Below are 23,210 nucleotides of genomic sequence, written 5' to 3' on the forward strand. Positions count from 1 at the left end.
AATATGACAAAATAAGAGTTGGACAGACCCCAGCCTCTGCTGATTCATTACTACAGTGGCCACCAAAGTACCATAAACCATGCATACAGCAAGGCTCGTGTTGGGAGATGATGGAAAACTCCATTATAACATTGGATTAGTTAAATACTAAGTTAGACAGCCTTATCTGTGGGATGGGAATGAAACAGATGCTGTATCATGACAATACATTCTTAAATTAGAATGGTTTATAGATGAGCTTTAAGCATAATTAATTAGGCCACAAATTGTTCACTAGCCATACCAGCTTGTAGGTGGATCGAGTGAATCTGAACAAGAACGATTTATTGCTTAGCCATCCTACTGTATTAGATAGCGAAGTTGTACCAAAGGATACCATGTGAGAGATGTACAAGCCTGAGAGAAGGGGGGAAAAAAAACTGAGAAATTTGGGAGAAAATGATTGTCCTTTTTTCTCTATTCATTTTTCCCTCAAGACATTTTATTATTTTTTCCCCAAAAACTAAATTCCAAAACTAAATTTAAAGAATAAGTATATATTCCTTGTATTTCCTTTTTCACTAATGCTTTACATGGTTAATATGTGAAATACATTATACTAGAAATATAAACACCTTATATATATGAGTTGGAAACAATGTGATGGCAGATTATCTTTGAAATGGTAGCAAAATTTTTGCAACAAATTTGCAAAATCCATCCAAAGATAAAAATTAGAAGTAGAAACTGCTAATAGCACTTCAGATTCAAATTCTGAAAACAAATCTGTTAAATGTAAGTGTTTTGAACATTGCTTCTCACTATATAGCTTTGTTTCCTCTGAAAATTAAAGGTTTTTTGTAGGGGTTGGCTTTATTTTTTTTGAATATGTCCCTTGATAAGATTGATAATAATTTTACATTTTCTCAGCATTGTTTGCCTGTCTGCCTGCTTCTCCTAATCAAAAATGAACAGATGTTATATTACTTGTAGCATCATTTCTCACAATAAATAAAAATAAAATCAATGCATTTTAATTATTGGAATTAATTATACTTTTTAATATTCATACTACAAACATATTTAAAAACAATACGTATAATATTTTAAGACACTAATGATAGATTTTTTTGTATATATTTCAGTTTGTTCAATGTTTGTGTTTTACCAAAACATGGGAAAATATTTTTTTCACCATTGTTTAATTTTTTGGCAATGTTATACCACTAGATATTTCCTACATTATGAGATAAAATTCAGTTTTATTTCATATCGTTTTGACTTTTTTTCTGCTTCTAGCATAGAGCATTTTTTTCAGAGAAACATGGCTTATAATTTTCAGTTCTTTGTTTGGACATTTTTCTTAATAAAAACAAATTTTACATAAGTTGTATGTTCTGCCCTCAATAGATAATACATTTAAATCTCCATGGTAAAAAGATGCTTCATAGGGTGCTTTAGAATTTGAGGGAAGAGTAAACTAATTGCATGTTTTCACATGGATATATATTAATCTGTGCATGATGGATAACTTTAGGTTTTTCTTTAACATTAGATAAGCATGAGACCAGCGTGGCACAACTGTATGTATATACACAATTGAAGCAATTGCACACTTTATTGGCTGACAATCTTGGCATTTTTTAGCAAAAAACAAAAACAAAATTTAAAGACTCAACACATTTGTGTTTGACTTATCAAATAAACCTGCGTTGTCACCTGATGGAGCCTTCTAGTGGTGAACAACCGTATGATGACCCTGATGTTGGAAACAAAACTCAAGATCCAGAAAACAAAAGGCAGCATGAATCTGAACAAAAGCTGTCAAAAATTACCCACAATGCCTTGGAGAACATTAATGTAATTGGTCAAGGTTTGAAGCACCTCTTCCAGCATCAGCGTAGGAGGTCGTCAGTATCTCCACATGATATTCAACAAGCTCAGGTTGATATGGAACCTGAAACAGAATTGGAAAACCAAAACACCTGCTGTGCTGAAATTGATGGTATTTCTACCCACTCTACAGCTCTGAATAGAGTTCTCCAACAAATCAGAGTGCCACCTAAAATGAAGAGAGGAACAAGCCTTCATAGCAGACGGGGCAAGTCAGATCCTCCGAAAGGAAGTCCTCAGATCAACAGGAAGTCTGTCCAAGATATTAATTCAGGCCGTCCGAGATCCTCATCTACTACTGATGCTCCATCTAATTTATCAGTTTTGGAGATGGCCTCTCCTATCTGCTTAGCTGGTGAAGAAGTTGGATCAGCAGATCGGGTGAGTATAGAAAAGTTTATTTTTCTTATAAGATACTGAAGTGCCATTTTTAAAAGTGTTGAGGAAAAATAGAGGCCAGATAAAAAAGAAATTGGCTATCATACTTTAAGGGAGACTATATAAACTTCATTTTAAATAAAAGAATACATTAGCAAAACAGCTAGGTTTTATTATAAATGTCCTGATTTCTTTTTTCTTTTTGCTTGATTTTCATATATTGTAAAGCTGCCTTGAAATCTGGTTTTGAAGGGTAGTCATATAAATCTAAATAATAGTATAGCTTTCTGGAGAATGTAAATACTCTTGAGTTGTATTGTTTTTAGAGCTTTTAAAAAGTCTTTGGACAAAGTAGAAGCCTTTCATATAAATCCTTTCAAAAATAATAATATTAACCCCAAAATTGTTTTTTTCTTTTGATATTAGTTTAAATCCATAAATATGTGGATTTGTGTAAAGTAGCCCAACAATTCTATTACATGAAATTGCAATTCTGGAGTTTAACACTCTTAGATCAGTGGATTTCTTAGCGATGAAGCATTGTCTGCAGTTAATGGTTAACAAGGTAATAGATAATGCAGTCTCATTTGCTATACTATATTTTTTAATATTCTAAATGTAAAATATTTATGCATAACTTAGAGAATTTACCTCATTCTCAAAAATAATATTTAATTCATTGTATTTATATAAATTGTATTTAGATCCCTGTAAGAAATGTTTCAGACTTGGTCAAAGGAGTGAATTATCTTTAGTCACTTGTGAATGCATTGTAGTGGCATTTGAATTGAGAGAATTGGCTATTCTGGCTCTGCTGAACCTCTTGCTGATATTTGATAACACTAAGTCCAAAACTAAACTGAGTTCTGATCAAGCAAATAATTCTATTCTTTAGAATATCTACATCAATTTTGAGCATATTCAGAATACATTTCTAAGAAATATGAAGGCACTTATTAACACTAGTGATTAGTGCATTTGTAGTAACAAACAATACTTCTTTCTTTTCTTCTTCTCTTCTGAAGAAGTGTGAAGCCCAGGGAAATACAGTCTAATGAGAAAGGCATATTTTGTAATATGAACTACCAGTTAAAGTTGTATGGCCACTGCTTTTTCCCACTTAAAACCATTAAGTGTAGCTTCACTGTTCAAGATGTATTGTGCTTGTCATTTCACAATCCTAATTGGTATCTAGCAAGTTTTTACTCTTAACATTGTATCTTAGACTTATAAATTTTATTCGCATTTACAATAATCTGTATAGCTACAACATATAGTTAATTATTAGCATTAATTGGAATATATTTGGCCAACATATTTTCCTCCTGCTTTTGACAATGTGTATATTCAAATATTCTGGATAATTTGCTTTGTATAAAATTTTTAAAATTGGCTTTTCAAGTTGCAATTTACAGAGAAAGCATATATCATGAATTGCTGATTAAAGAAGAAAACAGTTGTGAAGTTAAAAATATTGACAATTATCTGACCTAAGAACTTCAGTTTCTGTTCATTAACTTAATTCTGTTAAGGTTAAAATTACTCTTGATTTTATTAATCATTCATCAATTACTAATATTTGTTATGCACTCTGTATGAAATAACTTCTACTAAAATTGATATTCAGAGTCTTTGAGTCTCTAATATTATGTATTGTGGCCAAACCATAGTTATCTTTTGAAATGTGCTATTATTTTGAAGAAATTCATGTATTTTCCAGTAATGTGAAAAAATAGTATGCTGAATAGTTGGGGTTTAAAATCCTGCAAAATAAAGAGAAAACAAAGGAAGAATAATCTCTGTAGAATAATCTGCCAATTGTATTCAATCATTATGCATTGCCTAGCCTTTCTCCCTAGTCTGGATATAAAAATGTATTGAAAAGATCTGAGGATTGTGAATTTTTTTTACAACTGCGTGAGCATTTTCAGGATGTAATTATTATTTCATTGCCATGTTTGTATCATGTGTTTTTCATTCCTCAGGATTAATAGTCTTGCCAGCAAATCATACATTAAAACATAAGCAGTCAGTCTTTGCCATTAATTTACAAACTGAATGCAGTTTATCCCCCTGTTTAAATTTGGTAATATCTCTCTTAATTCAGGCAGATTAATTTTGACATTTCTGACATCCAGTAAAGCAGTTAGTGTATTTAATGAGTGCCCTATTAAACCAAACATATATTTTATTATAACAACTACAAGGGCTTTCTGTTTAGTTGAAACTCCTAGCTGTTTTCTAATCTCAAAATTGCACATACACTGTCACGGGCAATAATTTTTCCATTTAAAATTTGGCCAAATGTTCAAACTCTGACTGCTGTAGCCATCCAGTAACATTTGCTTGACACTAAATAAAGATTGTGCATTTATCTTACGTTATCTGAAATGTGAATGCAATTTGATAATTTTAAATTTGGTAGGGAGTTTGTGGCCTTGCTGATTTATATTTAATTAATTTAAGTAGTTTGGCAATGAAATGTCTTCCGTTCCCCATTTTTGAATTAAAATCGAGAATACAAGTAGCATAAAGTACTCTGTGAGGCATATAGTTGATAAGTACAATCTCTCAAATAACAAGCCATGTGTTGATTTCAGTTCTTTTTTTTTTTATTGTTTTCCGCATTAGGGGTATTTGAAACAAAAGCAGAATTCTGGATAGAATAGTAATTTTAAATGCAGATATTTTACCCAGCAGTGATTATGAAAGAGGATGCAATTTGTTCAAAATAATAGAAACAATTGAAAAGGAGGCAGAAATGTTACACATACTCATTGCTTCTCTGAAATCCAGATGAATTATTTGATACTGTTATTGCAAGAAAGAATAAATAAAAACAATGTGGCTGTTGCTGTCCATTAACATGTACCCAACCGAATAAATATGGATGATGCTTTTTGAAAGAAAATTGCAGATCTTTAAAAAGAGAAGAAATCTTAGCAGTTGAATGTAGTAATTACTTTGGTATCTACTGTGAAACAGATTTGATCTAGTCCAGTCTCTCCAGGAATCCTTGACTTGTGTTGCTGACAGCGTTCTCCTTCAAAGGGTGAAGGAAGACACAATAGGATTAGTTATATTTGACTTCATCTTAATCAGTAGGGAAGACTTAGTTGAGGAGGTAGGAGGAAACATGTAGTTGTGAGAAAATGATCATATAATGCTGGAGTTAATAGTTTTAAGGGAATTGAGAGCTGAATGAGATCATGTGCCTTGTTTTTGTTTTTTTCAGAAAAAAAGATAATTAATTCAGGGCTTTGTAGGAGAGGCTAATGAGAAAGAAGCTGAATATGGACAGGGGAGCTAGATAAGGCAATCCAGAAGGCACAGTTCCAATTAGCAAAAAGAAAAAAGAAAGAAAACAATATGAGAAAAAAAACTAAATAGTTTTAATTAAAACTAAATCTATTAAAAGGGTTAATAAAGATCTGAAAAGCAGGTAGTTTTAGTGGTGTTGGTAGTTGGAGGAAGGGAAATAACAGTTACCCACAATAATAGAAAAGGAATGAACAAAGCAAAAGCTCAGAAACACCTGAGCAAAGGATGCTAAGGGTATTGAAAGAGGCTTCTTTACATATGTTCAAAAGAAAAGAACCAATATACAATATGCTTGGTAAAGATAGCAAAATGCTAGCATTTTAAAAAAACATTTTAGATTCCTAGTTTGATTCATCTTCTCCATCAACGGGATTTGTAATATAATGATACGTGTCCCAATATGTGTTCTTGATTTTTAAGAAATTTGGAAAAAAACAAACCTCAAAATAGTTTTGTAAAAATTCTCAGGAATTATGTGTAAAAGCAGGGAGGTGTGGTCACTTTAACAGAAATACAGTTGTATGGACAACATTCTTTTTCTAGAATAAGAATGCTACATACTAGTCTTGAAAATTCTTTCAGTTATGATGACAAAATCCTCAATTTGTAATTATATTCCTTGGAGGAATTTTGGTGAGTTTAAATTAGGGGAAATTTGCAGGCAACCTTAATTATTAAAGATGTGGTAATCTATCTGGTTGTTCTTTAAAGGAAATATCAGTTTTCTTAAAGAACTGGAACTCCCCTCTGCATCAAATAACCATAAGCCAGAACTGTTTTGGAATATCATCTCATTATGGATGAACAGTGATGTACCTTAGTTAATTGAGCTATTCATTATATTAAACACAATGAATACACATAAATCTCAGTCAACAAATGTGCATCACGAGTTTGTGATTCTTAATTGGAAAGCTATCTTGTAATGATTTAGCATTGTTTTTCAGTTAAGAATCTTAAGCTTGATCAGTGTTCACAAATAATAATTCCTTTGTACAGTATAAATCTTCAAGCAGAGTTGTACAAAACATGTGATTCTGCTTGAGTGGTTATTATTATTATATTATAGAGAAACTCCAGTGGTAGCAAATCTCGATGCACTAGAATACTACCTAACAGCAAGTGCTGAATTAATTATTAAGAGTCAGATAAGTACTTAATATTTCTTAAGCTTGCCTTTAGACCAAACACAACAGTAATAATTGAGCACAAGAATATGCAAAATGATTAAATGGACAATCTCTCTTGGAATAGTGGTCATTAGAAAATTGAAAATTTAACAGAAGAGTCATGGAAGAAGAACCAAATAGCCCAAGATCCGTGGGTGAAGTAAGTAAAAGAAAATATTGGAAGTATTGTATTAAGGTCTTAGATGGCAATAAAATACAGTATCTTAAGACTAGAGAGTATAAAACTACCTCCAGTGGGAGAAATTAAGATTCCTTAGTTAATGTAGCTATATATGTTTGTCTGCTGCTGTCCTCTATTTTAATAATAATGTGATACCCGTTAAACAATTAAAAATTTCTCTTGTAAAAAGAGTAATCTTTATAGCATAACTTTTATCCATTTTACTTAGAATCTATTATGTGACTGTGCTTATTGAATTCCTGAGGAAAATACAACGGTTTTGCCTAAAAAAAAAAAAAAAACAGTTTTGTACTATTTCAAGTTATGCCATTTTACATTGTTAAAATTGACTGCCATTCCAATGGTGTTACATTTCTCTGCATTACATTCATTTATCAGTTTTTGATTAGGTAACAGTTTTTATAGTACTAGGCAATTGTGTTTACTTTCACAGCAGAGAAAATTAGATTTCATTTGGTAATGATATAAATGTCTCACTTGGATTTACATATATTAAAGTGAAATTATGTTGGGCAGGCAGAAGTTGTAATTGTATGCATTCAGGGCTATGTTGTATTCAGTGATGAGTTTTATCCTAATATTTTGTAAATCAAAATTATAATGTATAAGGTGGAAAACATAGAGGTATCTTGTTTTTTTTCCTAGTTCATTACTAAATATTTTGTAGGTTTGGCTTTGTCATGAAAGTTTAAGTTTAAATAGTCTAGAAAGAGAGAGTTTCTTTTCGTTTTGTTTTATTTGAAACTGGCTTGGTTCTTTCCCCAGATCTTCCAGCCCTCTTTTGTTCACCTTGGGTTTATTTGTAATGAAGTCAGGCCATAACAATCCCACCAGGAACAATTCTGTCATAACATTTTGGGTGTTCTAGTTCAGGGCTTTTCAACCAGTGGTACGGGTATCACCTGTGGTACATTGGCACCTGACAGGTGGTATGTGACCATCCTAGAAAAGTGGTAGCAGGGGAGGGGAATGAGCTGAACCGGTGGCAGCACCGCACAAGCCTAAGTGAGAGATGGCTGGAGCTGCAGGGCTGTCAGGGCTTAGTGGTAAGCACCAGGATCAGCGCCAGGCTCCAGCTGGAACTCAGCACTGATCCTGGCACTTCTGCTGAGCCCAGAAGAAGTGCCAATCAGCTGGAATGTTGCAGCATCTCCAGGGTCTTGTGATTTACATTCAGATGCTTGGCAACTGATTCATATTTATGATAGTCACAGTGTCCCAGGATCATGTGAAGTGTCCAAAACCTGCTGCAACCACCCAGCAGATGGGTGAAATAAAAACCAAACACCTCTCACCCCACCCCCTTTGCCAATCCCCAACAGAAATGCTCACAACAATGAAAATCTCGAATAGGAAGAAGAGTGCCGCTGGGTGGGCAGGCAGGTGTCTTGCTCGGCTATGGCTTGGGAGGCACTTTTTTCAGTGCCATTGTAACTTTGAACAGTCATTAAGCGAACTGTTGTAAGTCGAGGACCACCTGTACTTTATCACTTTTTTCCTCTTTTGGGGGGGGGTCATCCAAGTTTTTGACACCTTGCTAGGTGGTACTCAGATATTGCCATATCCTAAAAGTGGTACAATGGGTGAAAAGGTTGAAAAACCCTGTTCTAGTTCCTGAGAAACAAAAGCTAATGTTTTGTGTATTCCATAGAAGAAAACAACAGAACTTGTAATAAGTCTCTGGCTACTTTGTGCTTTATCCATAAAAGTAGGTGATAATACTGTAGACCCAGTGCAGCAAACTTCAGATTAACTGGCCAAGAAAATGTTTTTATTTTAAAAATGTATAGTAAGCTATGGAAGCAACAATTAAGCACCATTTTTACAGTCAGCGAAACACACACAAAACTATGGTTAAGATGCAACACATGAGCTTATGATCTTCATATTAACAAATTCTCTTATTTCAGTATTGGCTTACATATTTTTACAAACACATATGTATGCTGTATATTTTTGCATTTGCAATCTTTGTGCAGAGATTAACAAATTTTGCTTACTTTGTCCAATTAAGTCAGTCATCTCTGTGTAGCGTGACATGATTTTGGAGCAGAACCACCTGGTCTCACCCCAAACCAGATATGACTGGAGCCAGCAGCAATGGCAGCTGTCATTAATGTTTCTTTTGGTTGATATTGAGGTCTGATTATTATTTTACACACAAGGGAGTGAACTATATCTTAGTCATTGTCCAATGGCAGTTTTGAGAATATCTAATAAAGGCAACTGGTTTTAAGGATAATCAGAAGCTCCATCTTCTCCAGCATGATGACTGAAGAATCCACCAATGGGTTATTTCAGTCCTCCTGCCCAATCAGACTAAGTTGTCAAGTTGTCACGCCCCTCTTTGACCGGGACTTCCCAGTTTCATCTTAGTCTTTCACCCATGAGGATGTGATAACTTGACACTCTTCATTGGAATAGCAGGTCAGACTAGATTTTCTTAAAGCATTGGTGGATTCTTCCTGGAGAATAGGAATTGTAATTTGGTTAGTCCTTCTTTGGGAGACTTAGCCATTTTTTTCCCTTTCCTTGGGAGCAGAGTTTTAGTCCTCTCCTGGCTGGGGGATGGTGGCTGCTTTTTTCCCCTAATTAGCAGTTTGCTGAATTAATTCACTTCTCACCAGAAAAATACAAGTGGGGGGTGCCTCTTTTGTTTAAGAGAATAAGGGGTCTGAGTTAGTCAATCCCCTTGGAGCAGTGAACGCTTTCTTTCCAGTGGCCGCCATTTTGAGGCCACGTGGATTCTTCTCTGACCGGGCCCGGTCAGAGCTTTTCTCAATCGGCCGCCATTTTGGGTTCACTAAACTACTTCTTTTTGAAGCATTCAGACTATTACCAGTTCTACTTGCAGCACGGTGTGTAATTGCAAAGGAAGCCTGTTACTTAAAATTTCTTTCTTCGGCTGCCCTAATGGGAACGAAGCCTCGTTCCGCGGTAAACAGTGGCTGTTAGGCGCAATTACTCATTAGCATATTGAAGACATTGAATCCTTTACTTGTTTTTTTTTTTTTTTTTGCCTTCTGGACTTGGAATAGTCAGATAGTTGAAGGATTCGTTTCCTCTCCTTCCTCTCCCCCCCCCCTGGAGGTAGTATTCCTCCCTCTGTATCCAGGGCGTCCGCCATTTTGTCACTTACTATTCCCATTGGGAAACGCCCAGGACAGGCAGGGACGCCATTTTGGAATAGATTGCATACCGTTACTTCAGCTTTTACTGATATTTTTTACCTCATATATTTCACCCTAATTTGCAATTAGGATTCACTTCCAGGTTTTACTATCTACTTGCAATCATCAGATCAACAATTTGGTGGAATTACTATTAATGCTGAGGTCCAGCAGGCCCTGCTCGCCATACCTTGTCTGAGTTCTGCCACTCCGCATCTAGTGGTTGCTTCCAGGATCCTGACCATTGCCACTATTGTGAGACATGTGTGATGGTATACGGTTGCCCTGTGCCTTGGTGACGAGCGCTCCAGAGCGCCCAGCATGAACCCAGGTTTGCCAGTGGGCCTGCTCTCGCTTATCCACGTGCAGTCTGCCCCTCTTCGGGAGGGCTCCTGACGTCTCTTGCGGAGCGAGTCAGTACCAGAGTCTTGTCTGAGGTGCATTTCTATCGACATGGCAGAACCCACTGAGCTACAGCCTTTGGACATAGACAACACCATTGTACAAGCTGAGCCGGTTTCTGAGGCGCCTACAGGTAAGGCCAAAGCGAAATCTAAATACTGCAGAAAGGCTGGCAAGACAAGCGATAAGCAAGCCGACCGAACACATAGATCTCTGGAGAAGCAATTCTCCCGGGCCCAACGCTTGTCAGCAGAACAGGGTCATACACCTTCTGGTTCCACTCCACCTGAGACAGGAACTCATATGCCGTCCACATCGGGAGCCTGGTCACCTGTGAGCGCAATTCAGCAGGTCTCCACTCATACCTTTGGTCAGGTGGGTCCACCCCTGTTTGGGGAAGACCTTGATCTGCGTGGCCCGTCATCTACACCCACTGTTACATTCACTCCAACGGCTGCGGGGTTACGGCCTCCGCTAGAGCCATCTTTTTCAGAACAGTTCCAATCGTGGATATCGCAGGCGGTGATCCAGGCCGTGGCATCATCTGGTATCCATTAGGCGTCACCAGTTCCTGGGCCTTCTTCTGCACCAACTTCCTCATCTCGACCTCCCTTGGATCGTTCAGGTATGGTTTCCCCATCCCACTCTCCTGATTCCGAGTCTTCCAATGTCTTGGATTATGACGAAGGTGGAGACCACTGGTCTGAGTGCGAGGAACTTACAAATGAGTCTCAGCCCATGGCAGAGCTATTCAATGCATTGCTCTTTCCCTCCTTGCTGTACAGGGCCTGTGCAGCGAGCAAACTCTCCTCCGTTACAACTCCAACCCCTCAGCTTTCCACAGATCAGGATTCTAATCCTCTTATTTGCCGAACCGGTAGACAAGCACCTCCATATCCCATGTCCCCCCATATTCCTCAAGAACATTCAGGGACAATGGGAATCTCTGGCAGCTCAACCTTCCCAAGGAGCGTCTGAGCACAAGATTGTGGACATGGCAAAGAATTTGACTGACCTTTTAGAGGTGCCTAAGGTGGATGAATCCTTAGCCCCACTGTTCTCTGCAGCCAGCCTTCCGGCGGATGTTTCAGATGCCCTTAAGGCGGAAGATAAAAAGTCTGAACTTGCTTTATGCAAAGTTCATCTGGCACCCGCATGGGCAGCAAAGGCGGCAACTTCCATCTCCTTTTTTGCCAGGATTTCCATTACCTGGCTTCGACAATTACAGGACAGGATCCCTCTGGAGGAGGTCAGGATCCATCAGGATCTTACTAAACTTATAGCCACATCTATATGGCAGATGTTTCCATGTACTCGGCCAAACACTCAGCCCGGGCAATGGCTTCCGGCGTAGTCTCCAGGAGGCTACTCTGGCTTAAGAACTGGAGGGCTGAAAGCAAGCATAAGTGGCGTGTGGCCATTGCCCCCTTCACGGGCAACCGACTGTTTGGGGAGGCATTAACTCCATACCTTATTGAGAATAAACAAAAGCAAAAGGTCATTTCTCACTTGGCTAGGAAAACCAACAGGCGCTTCCTCCCTTACAGTTGCTGTCAGTCCTTTCGGATTAGAACTACATCAGAACAAGGACAATCCTACAGGCCCCCTGCTCCGAAGTCAGAGCGCCCCTTTGATAGAGCGGGTTATAGGGACAGATCCCGGTACCAATCCCAGAACAAACCTTCCTTCCGTGGCAGAGGGGATCGCCCCTTCTGCCGCTCCAAGTGACTCGGAAGGAACCCCTTCCATTGGCGGCAGATTTACTCTTTTTATCCGCCAATGGGAAAGCACGACCACGGACTCCTGGTTTCTGAACACCATAAGGGAAGGTCTGTCCCTGGAGTTCAGGTCCACTCCAATAAATCACTTTGTCTCTTGCCCAGCCATGAGAAATCCCATAAAAAGAGGTCTCATGGAAGATGCCATCCGACATCTTCTGGGCATCAAAGCCATAGAGGAGGTCCCCTTGTCACAGTGGGGATTGGGGTATTACTCCATCCTATTTGTGGTTCCAAAATCCTCAGGAGGGCAATCCTCGACCTCAAGGGGCTAAACTTCCACCTACAATACAGGAGGTTCAAGATGCAGATGTTGCATTCCATCCTCAGCAGTATCAATAGGGGAGACCTTCTAACATCACTAGATCTCAAAGAGGCATATTTACACATCCCTATCTATCCGGCACATCGCAAGTATCTACGGTTCTGTTACCTCAACCGTCATTTTCAGTACAGGGCTCTTCCATTCGGCCTCTCCTCCACCCCCAGGGTCTCCACCAAGATACTGGCAGTTCTGGCAGCCCATTTGAGGTTGGTTCCGGTGCGCGTCCAGTGTTATCTGGACGACATTCTGATCCAATCGCTATCAGCAACATCCGCCCAGTCAGATTTGAATATAACGATCAGGACCCTACAAACCCATGGGTTCTTAATAAATTTCAAAAAGAGTCAGACAATCCCATTGGCCCGTCTATTACACCTGGGGGCGGTAATAGATACGAACACTTGTCATGTGTACCTGTCGGAGGAGCGGCGCAGGAGCATCAGAGACCTGGCACTCAAGGTTTGCAGGAACAGGACAATATCATTAGCTCTCCTTTCCCAACTACTGGGAAAGTTGATATCTTGCATAGCGATAGTGCCATGGACCCGACTACATGCTCGGGCCCTACAGTGATTTCTGCTTCCGTATCAAAGACAACACACCAGTACCTCCAACCAGTTGGTGCGTGTCCATCGTCAGGTGTGTCTCTCGGCTGGTGGGCTTCCTCGGCCATTTACAAGGGGACCCTATTCAAAGACCCCAGTCGCATCAGTGTGACCATGGACACAAGTCTTTTTGGTTGGGGTGCTCACCTCCAAAACCGGATGGCTCAGGGTCAGTGGTCATGGACAGACCTGAGGCACAGCATAAATTGGTTGGAACTCAGAGTGATCCACCTAGCTCTCAAACATTTCCACTCAGTAGTCAGGGGGCAACATGTACTGGTCCTGACGGACAATGTGGTGGCAAAAGCCCACGTCAATCGGCAGGGGGGTACCCGGTCAAAGTCCCTCATGGCAGAGGCTCGAGCTTTGAGCTCCTGGGCAGAGAAACACCTCCTCTCCATCAGGGCAGAGCACAAGGTTTACTCAGGCTTATATTCTTCTGAGGTTGGTAAAATGAGGACCCAGATTGTTGGGGGCAATTTGCTGACTCTGTAAATCACTTAGAGTGGGCTTTAAAGCACTAGGAAGCTATGTATAAGTCTAAGTGCTATTACTATTTGGTGGGAGTACACCATGCCATGAGGAAAATACAGGAACATTGTGAGTTCCACAATAAAGAGAGTACTATATCTATTATTATTCTGCTTACTGAGGTAACATAACATACAGTGAGGGAAAAAATATTTGATCCCCTGCTGATTTTGTATGTTTGCCCACTGACAAAGAAACGATCAGTTTATAATTATAATGGTTTGTTTATTTTAACAGTGAAAGGCAGAATAACAACAAAAAAAATCCAGAAAAATGCATTTCAAAAAAGTTATAAATTGATTTGTATTTTAATGAGTGAAATAAGTATTTGATCCCTTTGCAAAACATGACTTAGTACTTGGTGGCAAAACCCTTGTTGTCAACCACAGAGGTCAGATATTTTTTGTAGTGTTACCAATTGTTTTCTTGGTGACTATGGTCCCAGCTACCTTGAAATCATTGACAAGATCCTCCGGTGTAGTTCTGGGCTGATTCCTCACCGTTCTCATGATAGTTGAAACTCCACAAGGTGAGATCTTGCATGGAGCCCCAGACCAAGCGAGATTTACAGTTATTTTGTGTTTCTTCCGTTTACGAATAATCACACCAACTATTGTCACCTTCTCACCAAGCTGCTTGACGATGGCCTGATAGCCCATTCCAGCCTTGTGTAGGTCTACAATCTTGTCCCTGACATCTTTGGACAGTTCTTTGGTCTTGGCCATGGTGGAGAGTTTGGAATCTGATTGATTGATTGCTTCTGTGGACAGATGTCTTTTATACAGGTAACTAGCTGAGATTAGGAGCACTCCCTTAAGAGAATGCTCCTAATCTCAGCTTGTTACCTGTATAAAAGAATCCTGGGAGCCAGAAATCTTGCTGATTGAAAGGGGATCAAATACTTATTTCACTCATTAAAATGCAAATCAATTTATAACTTTTTTGAAATGCATTTTTCTGGATTTTGTTGTTGTTATTCTGTCTCTCATTGTTAAAATAAACCTACCATTAAAATTATAGACTGATCATTTCTTTGTCAGTGGCAAATGTACAAAATCAGCAGGGGATCAAATAATTATTTCCCTCACTGTAACATCCATCCTGTAATATGCAAGAACCTATAGATCCTTCTTTCTTAACAAGGAATGAAGAATCATCCCAAGCTGTGGGAATATGTTTGTATTTACCAAAGTGAGGGCAGTGTTGGAATCTGACTTTTGACTCTTGTTGTCTTTGTGGGTAAAGCACATAATATTCCAAGGCACGCAGTGGCTCACGTGATTAGGATGCTGAGTTGATGATCAGCAATCCCACGTTCGAGACCTGAGTGCTGCTATGTGGCAGGGTGAGCTCCAGTTATTCGCTCATGCTGATTAGCAGTTCGAAAACAACCAATTATGAGTAAATAGATAGGTACAACCTCAGTGGGCACATTAGCAGGGACATCACCTGACAGTGGAGATATAACTAGTTAATCCTTTCAACCTGAAAGCACTTCAACCCAGAAGTGGCTTTGGTACTTCCGGCACAAATACGATGATATTCCAGCCTCCTCCTTTTATCTGTCATCTAATCCCTTTTCTGCTTGAGCTATCTCTGCAACTAGGGAGATCATTCCATTCTGGATGATTGTGATAATGGCTAATCATGCTTCCCCTCATCCTCAGGTCTCATAGGATTGCTAACATATAATTGGCTTTGTGCCCCAGCACTTCAGGTAGGTCCTAAATAGGTCTTCCAAAGTTTACCTTCCTTGAACTCCTACTGATTCTAGTTTTTGCCAACAGAAAGGGCTAATCTAGCATAGGATGTCCTCCTTGGCATTTAGGATGCTCATAATAACATAGTATAGGTGAGGTACCAAGATACATTCAGAGATTAGCTTCTGTCTTTGAGCTAGTCAGTATTTATTATTACAATCAGTGATACAAAATAGAACAGAATAAAAATAACAAAGACATATAGAAAGTAAAACATATTAACAATCGGAAATGCAATATTTGGTGATGTGTTTTAAACAAGGAATTTCTGCTGGTGGAGTCCAGGAAAAGACCATTTTCTGCTATGGCCTACTGGAGGTGAGATCCACCTCCTCTCTTTTGGCTTTCAGAAAGAACCTTAAAACACGGCTATGCCAGTTGACATGGGGCCCTGAAGGAGAAGCTGTAGGCTTGGTTGGTGTAGGGATAAAGAAGACACAACCACTACTCTGTTCAAAACCTGCTCTCAGTGTACATACAAACAACAAAGTAATATAATCATAAGATACCAATAATAGAAGGTAATAGGAAAGATGAGAAGGATAATAGTAGTGCAGTCTTACTACGTTGGTAAATATCGTTAGTGCTATGGGAATTAATTGCTCCGCAGAGTAAAATTCTGTGGAGTCTTGACATTTAAGTAGTTTTATCAAGAATATGTATATTATATCCATGGTAGAAGCAATCATACAACATTTTCTCCATATGATTCTAAGTGGCATTGTCAGCTTTGGGTGCTGTTGTCTTCCAGGATAAGGCATTTTGCATAACAGTGCAAAGTGGGAGCTATTTATAGCAAACCTTTTCAGACTATACCTCACTGTTATGTGCTATTGTTCCTACTGTCAATGTCCATGAAGTTGTAGCTGAGGTTTCAGTGCGATAATAGCCAGCTATCAACCCTGCAAATCCTAACCTCCCACACTATCTGCCATATGGGAAAAGTCCATAACTTCAACATAAAATACCATTTAGCAATGTATTAGTCCTGTGATGGCAGATGTCCTATTCTCACTAGACGCCTACCAGGTGTGAAGTTGTGATAAAGGAAAAGTAAAGTGTACATGCAGACCTGGTTTGGCCATAGTGAAGTTTATGCTGCTGTCAGGTGAAGCTAATTGTAATATAATGCAATTATTATTTATTGATTTGTCAGTTGACCATGTCAAAGCTTGAGCACAACCTAGTAAAATACAGTAAAATGAGATAAGGTAAGATACAGTGAAATGGGATAAAATAAACTACAGTGAGATAAAACTAATTGTATTCCAATACTTTATATAATTAATTTAAAGAGAGTACTTATTCCTGCTGCAAGTAGTATATGAGGGAATTTTTGCTGGCAGCTGGCATATAGTTATCCAAAGTCATCATTTGGGTAATATAATGTATAATTTCAAATATTTTTAGCCATCCCACTTATTTTCTGTCTATTCCTATTGCTGTAACACTTCACTGCTTAAGAATAGCAAACACACAAAATAAAAACAGATTATTATAAGAAAAGGTAGAAATATAGGCAAATATAGGTCAATATAGGCAAGTCTCCAGTTTTTAAAAGCTCATAAAATGATGACAAAGTAGAAACTATTGATAGTGCTTCAGATTCAGTAAATAAGAGTAGACAATATTCCATATGGCAAAATGGATATTTCAAGCATTTCCCTTCATTTCCTTTTTCAGCTTTCTCCCTGAAAAATTAATGTCTTCTGTATCTTTATATAAAGGTAAAGGTTTCCCCCTCCAGTTGTAGAGGACAAATTCCAGAATTTTTGCTTGCCTTTTTCTTTTAGACTGACATTCCTTAGCATTAAATAAATGGTGGAGGCTTCTGAGTGAGATTCAGTGATGGACTAGATATCTTCCAAGGAGAGAAGACAGTGCTGTAGCGGTGAACGGCAGCCTGCAGTAATTTCTGGCCAATAAAGTCTTTCTGGATAAAAGAAAGACTAAGAATTGCCCACATATACTATGGACTGCTGCTCCTCATGAGGAGATCACAGGATGGAAGTCCTGTTTTTTTGTCAGGGAGCTGAGAAAGAAACAGCATCTTGCACATACAAGCACAACCTTTTAAAGGACATTAAGTTCCACCAAATCCTCATTTTTTAAATCACTGTTGGATACATCAATTTATAGTTGAAATAAAGTATTTGAAAATTGTGGAACGAAGGAAACAACTCTCCTTCCAGAATATAAAAACTAAAGCAAAGAGGAAAGTTATTTTTAAAAGACTTTGAAACAAGAGTAAAGAGCTTAACAAGGTTTTGACCAAGAAATTTATAAACAGATAAAGGATCTGTACAAATTTGGAAGATTAATATTTTAGCAAAAGTATTTTTATTGTTTGAAATTAATTGAATAAATAGGTCAGACCTTCGTGGATATGTTGATTGTTTGACATCAGAAGGAAAAAACAGTGGAATTTAGAACACAAAGTAATAAGTGTAACATGAAATTGATTGTGTCATTAAAACTACAGAACTATAGTTTGGACTAAAGCTTTAAGGGTATAGAAAAAGCAAAGAGAAAAAAAGGAAACTCTTGTCATCATGTTTATGATTTACTTTTTCTTTTGGATTATAAATAAAAGAATGGAGACCACCAGAAAAGCTGCAAGACTTGAGGGATAAAAAGATCATTGAAGCAACTGATAGAAAAAGTGATTACTCCAGAAAGTTTGCAAAATATATTTGAAGAGAAGGAGAAGCAGGTATATGAATATATCAGAGCTATTAAAAGGGAGTAGATTGCTTTTGAAATGAGAATGGAACAAAGGTTTGTAAAGAGGAGATGAAGTTAGAAAAAGGTTGAAGAATCCATAAGGCAATTTACAGAAGAAATTAAATTAATGACAAAGTAATAATTTTAGAAAATAAAACAGAATAATAGAGAGAGATGGATAAGGACTTAGTCTTAGACAATCTGGCGTTATTGGAATTGAAAGAAGTTTGCTTAGACTTGAACAGTTCCATAGGATCCTTGAGAAAACACTAAAGAATAGCTTGCTCAGTCTTTAACAAACCTTTTGGACTATGATGAAGATGATATGGAGGCAGAAATTGACAAAGAACATAGAATCAATACACAGTTTGCAAAATTAAGAAATGTACCAAAGAATCTTCTTAGGCAGTTTGTCAGGAAGATTAGAGACCAAGTATTGAGGAAGCATTTTTACCAGGCTGAAGATTAAGATTGCTTAGCTGCAAATGCCCCTTGCTGCAAGTGCCGCATGCCAAAATCCCACTTGGGTTTGGCAAGGACTTTTTCAGCCAGCCCTTTTGAGAATGGATGGGCTGTCTGTAAGATTGATTTCACCTAGTATGGGCAAAAACAATCTAGCCATGCACAGCTGTTCTGCACTCTGAGCCCCTGTGGGAACTCCAGCACTCGATTGGGGACTGCGAATATCCAAGCTTCTTTTCTCCCACCTACCACTGCACTTATCATCTGCTTAAGAAAGGGAGAGGAACTTCAATGCTGGGCTGGAGAAAAAAAGAAGCTTGAGTCTTCATGGTCCCAAATATTTTTCTCCAGCCCAGTGCTGCAATTTCTCCTCTGAGTACTGATGGGGGTTGCCTGACCTCCTTGGGTAGGCAGTCTTTCCCTCTGTCTGCTGAATGACCTGTCCAGTTGCTTAATGACTACAATGGGGAAAGCTCTGATTGCAATCCTTGAGTGAGGTGATTATGTGGGCTTCTCATTTAACGACCACAAAATACCTGGCTCAATTTTGATCGTAAGTCGAGAAGTACCTATGTTTTGCAAACTGAAAAGATACCTGACAGTTGCATACAGGTCAATATATTGTTAATGTCTAAAGAAGTTCAAGGTTTGACTTTAGTAAAAAAAAAATACTGCCCAAGGTCATTATTGAATAGTGATTCTGCATTATTCAAAATGATTTTACAGTAGCTGAGGGGATGAAAATGGTTTTATAGGTCTTTAGGTGGAATTTAGATGATTTTCACAAACCTACTCATCTCAGATGGAAAATTGAATATCGAAAAATTCTGGTGCCAACATCTTAATGTATAACATTTTTTGCCTCCATTATGATGAGGCATTTAATTGAAACACCCGGTGACAATAGAATTCATATTAACTGATATGAATTACATAAGAGAAGCAAGTCAGAGGATTCCAAACTTCTGCTCTTTGCCAAGAGAGGGTGCTGTAGACATTCTGAAGCATTCATAGTCCAAAAATGATTTTAATAGATTATCTGATATATCTAAATTATTTAGAGAATAACTAAACCATGAACCTTAATTAGATAGTTTGATCATCTAATCGTTTAAGAAATGAACCAGTTACAGTTTTTGAACATAATAGGAAAATCACTATTGCTATATATGTCCCTGTGTGAACAGTTGTCCTTGCTTTAGATGAATCAAATAAATAGGCTTATTATAGTGAACAAACATAATAACAGAAAAAAGTGGCATTTAAATTTAACTTAAATTTAAAATCCGAAACAAAAACAACTCATTATGAAGAAATTCATGTTAGCAATAACACATATATTATAGAAGTAAATAAATTATGACTGGTGGATAGGATGAAGATTCTTTCCTCTCACATAAATTATAGAATATGAAGTCATGCAACCAAGGGGCATTACTAGAACTTAAGCGATAATAAATTAAAGACTAATAGGAAATAGTATTGTGTCTTGACTATGAGATCTACCTCCTGAAAATATGGTAGCCACCAATTTAGATGGTTTTAACAGAGGATTGGGCAAAATTAGGATGGACTGGAGGCAGTATACCAGTTCAATCATCAAACATTTAATATCAAGTGCGTATCTAAAGGTTAATCTAATTTATATCCCTCCTTTTCGATGATATGTTTGGTAGTAACATTTTGGGTGGTTGTTCCAGGTTTCTTCTGTTTGCATTACTGGGCAATATCTTTATTAGGGAACTCAAAGACCACAAAAATATGCTAACTTTTGAGATCTCGAGATCTCTTCATTAAGACAGAAACACATGGGAGAATGGGGAGAAGGGAAGAAAAAGGCCATTTTCCCACTCTTGACTTACTATAACCTCTACACACATTGACTTTCATTGTATCAATGTAAGAATGATAAGAATAGGCTCTGTCATGCCACAATAGTGGCTTGGTTTGCTTTATCTCCAGTCTTTCATTTAGGAGCTCAGTGCATCATGTATAACCCTCTCATCTCCTATTTTGGCCATGACAGTTCTGTGAAGGAAATTGGACTGAAAGTAATTGGGTAATCCTCCCAAATGGGGTAAGAGTTGATTAGAAACTGTCTCTCTTTGCTTCTGGTCCAAAACATTAATCACTACACCATAGTTATGTTTACATGATATGGTAGTATATACCACTACTGAGGAATTAACCATATTCTTGAAGATTTGAAATCTTCATGGTGAGCTTTCAGGTGAAAATGAAGAAAAAAAACTTAGTGTTGGATGCTGTAATTTTCAGGTTGCATTCAAGGATACCGGTTCTTATCCCCCACTTTTTTTTCCTTTTGTACATCATTACATTGCCGTTGAAAGTTTTTGTGAACTTACACAAGTAAAGGTTCAACATTGTGAAACTAGTAAGCATCATCTTCCATGAGGAAGCTAGCAGGAAACTATTAGGCACCATGAGCAAAAATGCAAAAATCTCATGATACTCGATTTAGAAATCTTAGAGACTTCAGCACAATATTTTCAGCAGCAGTGTCTAACACTGCCTTATACAGTTCCTAGCAACTTGTCTCTTCCAAATTCAGAGATTGTTTCCAGTTTAGCTCCCATTTAATACGGGTAATCCCCCAGGTACGAGTGTTTTATTTAGCGAGTTGTCACAAAAACAAATTAATTCAGAAAGAGTACTTACATTAGAAATGCAAAACTCCAACCAAAAAGAGGCCTCTGTAGCCATGTGATTTGATTTCAGTCTCTACTGCAGCGGTGGCCATTTTTATCTCTGACTTGCCTGGACTATTTGGGGCTAGGAGAAGCTGGTAGGGTGGTTGGGTTTTTTTTGTCCCTGGTCACATGGCCAAAGAAGAGCTGAGCTGGCACCAGTTTTTGCTTTTGCTGCAATCTGCTACTGCCTGGGCTCAGGTACTACAATTACTTCTGAAAGCATTTAAACATTTTTTTTTTTTTGTTACTCTATAGCAGGGCCCACAGGCTGGATGCGTCATAGCAAAACCATGCCCACCCCATTGCCAGCAATGGCAAAAAAAGTCACGTGACATTGCGAGTTTGACACCCTTGCTCTATAGTTTGCCAACACAATAGTTTGCAAAGTACTGTACTTAAAAAACAGAGCAGTTTGGGATCTGCTCTGGTTTTTAAGTATGGTACTTTGCAAACTATTGAGCTTTTATTTTGGAAATTAGCATATATTACTGTATAGGTTTTAAATTTAAATTGCCTCCAGAAGTTATGGTGCTCCATCACTGGAAGCTTTTAAGAAGAGACTGGATAGGCCAGTGATGGCGAACCTTTTAGAGACCGACTGCCCCAAAACTGGCCCTGCCCCTGCTCCACCTCCCTGCTCTGCCCCCGCTCTGCTCCTCATCCCCCACTCCGCCTGCCCACAGGACCACTCACCTCCTCCAGGGCCCGCCACAGATTGCCCAGGCAGCCCAGCAGCGCTATGGCGGCCACACCCTCTGCCTGCACCATGCAGCATCAACTGCATGATGGGGTGTGAGGGCAGAGTCTTGTCTATGGTGCCTGGCTACCATGTCCTTGGCTGCGCTGCTCCATGTGGGCACACTCGAGGGCGACTCTCCTTCAGGGTGGCTGCTGGAGAGGGGGTCATGGAGGCAAGGTTGGGACAACGGCATGTGTGCCCACAGAGAGGGCTGCAAGTGCTGCCTCTGGCACCCATGCCATAGGTTCGTCACCAGTGGGATAGGCATTTATCAGAAATGTTTTCTTGTGAGAGCAGTGTGTTGGACTAGATGACCTCAAGGTCCCTTCCATCTCGGTTAATATTTCAAGCTGAGAGCTCTGCAGATCCCTCCCCCATCTCCCTCTGGGTGCCTGGGTGGCTCTTAAGCTAGTGGTTTTTATTAAAGCAAGCCCACCCTCCCCCCGGGCAGCTGAAGACGCTTAAGCTGACTAGAAGGCGTTTTTTAAAAAATAAATAAATAACTCAATTGCTTGGAGGCAATTTGGTTCCTGAACCAGTTCACCGGAAACAGCTGAAAGACGGCTGGCGGGAAACCCAGTGCAGTTAACATGGCAGCTATTAAAAGGAATAGTAAGTCAGATCTTCACCCACTTGATTTAATTAATGAATTTGATTTTAAAAAATTGTACAATTACGTCTGATTCATTTGACAAGTTTTTTAACTTACAAGCCTAACGGCCAGGCTCCATTAGGTTAGTACCTCAGGGACTACCTGTAGTTGAGCCTTGGATCACAACAGGCAATCTTGGATCCTCATCCTCACTAAGGTGCACTTCACAGGCTAGTGACTAGGAATTGCTGGTCTAAGGAATTAAAAATATGAAATCAAATTTTATTTGTACTGAGGTCCTTTCTCAAAGTTACCTTGGAAAGCTACATAGTTTTTATATTAGCCCGATAGTTAGATATTATTTCAAAAGGGTTTATTGGTAGGCAACAGTATAATTAAAAATAGCCACCATTGGAAGAAGAGAGGATCAAGAAAACACTGGACTGTGTAATTTTGGACAAATATATGT

The 23,210-nt window shown here is 38.5% G+C and overlaps 1 protein-coding gene across 7 annotated transcripts in view; it reads left to right on the forward strand.

Annotated features, from left to right (window-relative positions):
• TMCC1 (transmembrane and coiled-coil domain family 1) overlaps window positions 1-23,210 on the forward strand; it is a 123,920-nt gene that overhangs the window by 15,940 nt on the left and 84,770 nt on the right. For 3 of the 7 annotated variants that reach the window (XM_039364558.1, XM_039364559.1, XM_039364557.1), the window contains one exon: window positions 1,535-2,253. In XM_039364558.1, coding sequence (XP_039220492.1) covers window positions 1,702-2,253 — 552 coding nt within the window. In that variant the 5' untranslated portion in view covers window positions 1,535-1,701. Of the gene's footprint in view, window positions 1-1,534; window positions 2,254-6,825; window positions 6,901-23,210 lie in introns of those variants that run through there. The other 4 variants (XM_039364562.1, XM_039364561.1, XM_039364563.1 and 1 more) reach the window with 2 other exon arrangements.

Source organism: Crotalus tigris, unplaced genomic scaffold, assembly GCF_016545835.1.
Source record: "Crotalus tigris isolate CLP2741 ecotype Arizona unplaced genomic scaffold, ASM1654583v1 scf7180000019794.865796, whole genome shotgun sequence".
NCBI lineage: Eukaryota > Metazoa > Chordata > Lepidosauria > Squamata > Viperidae > Crotalus > Crotalus tigris.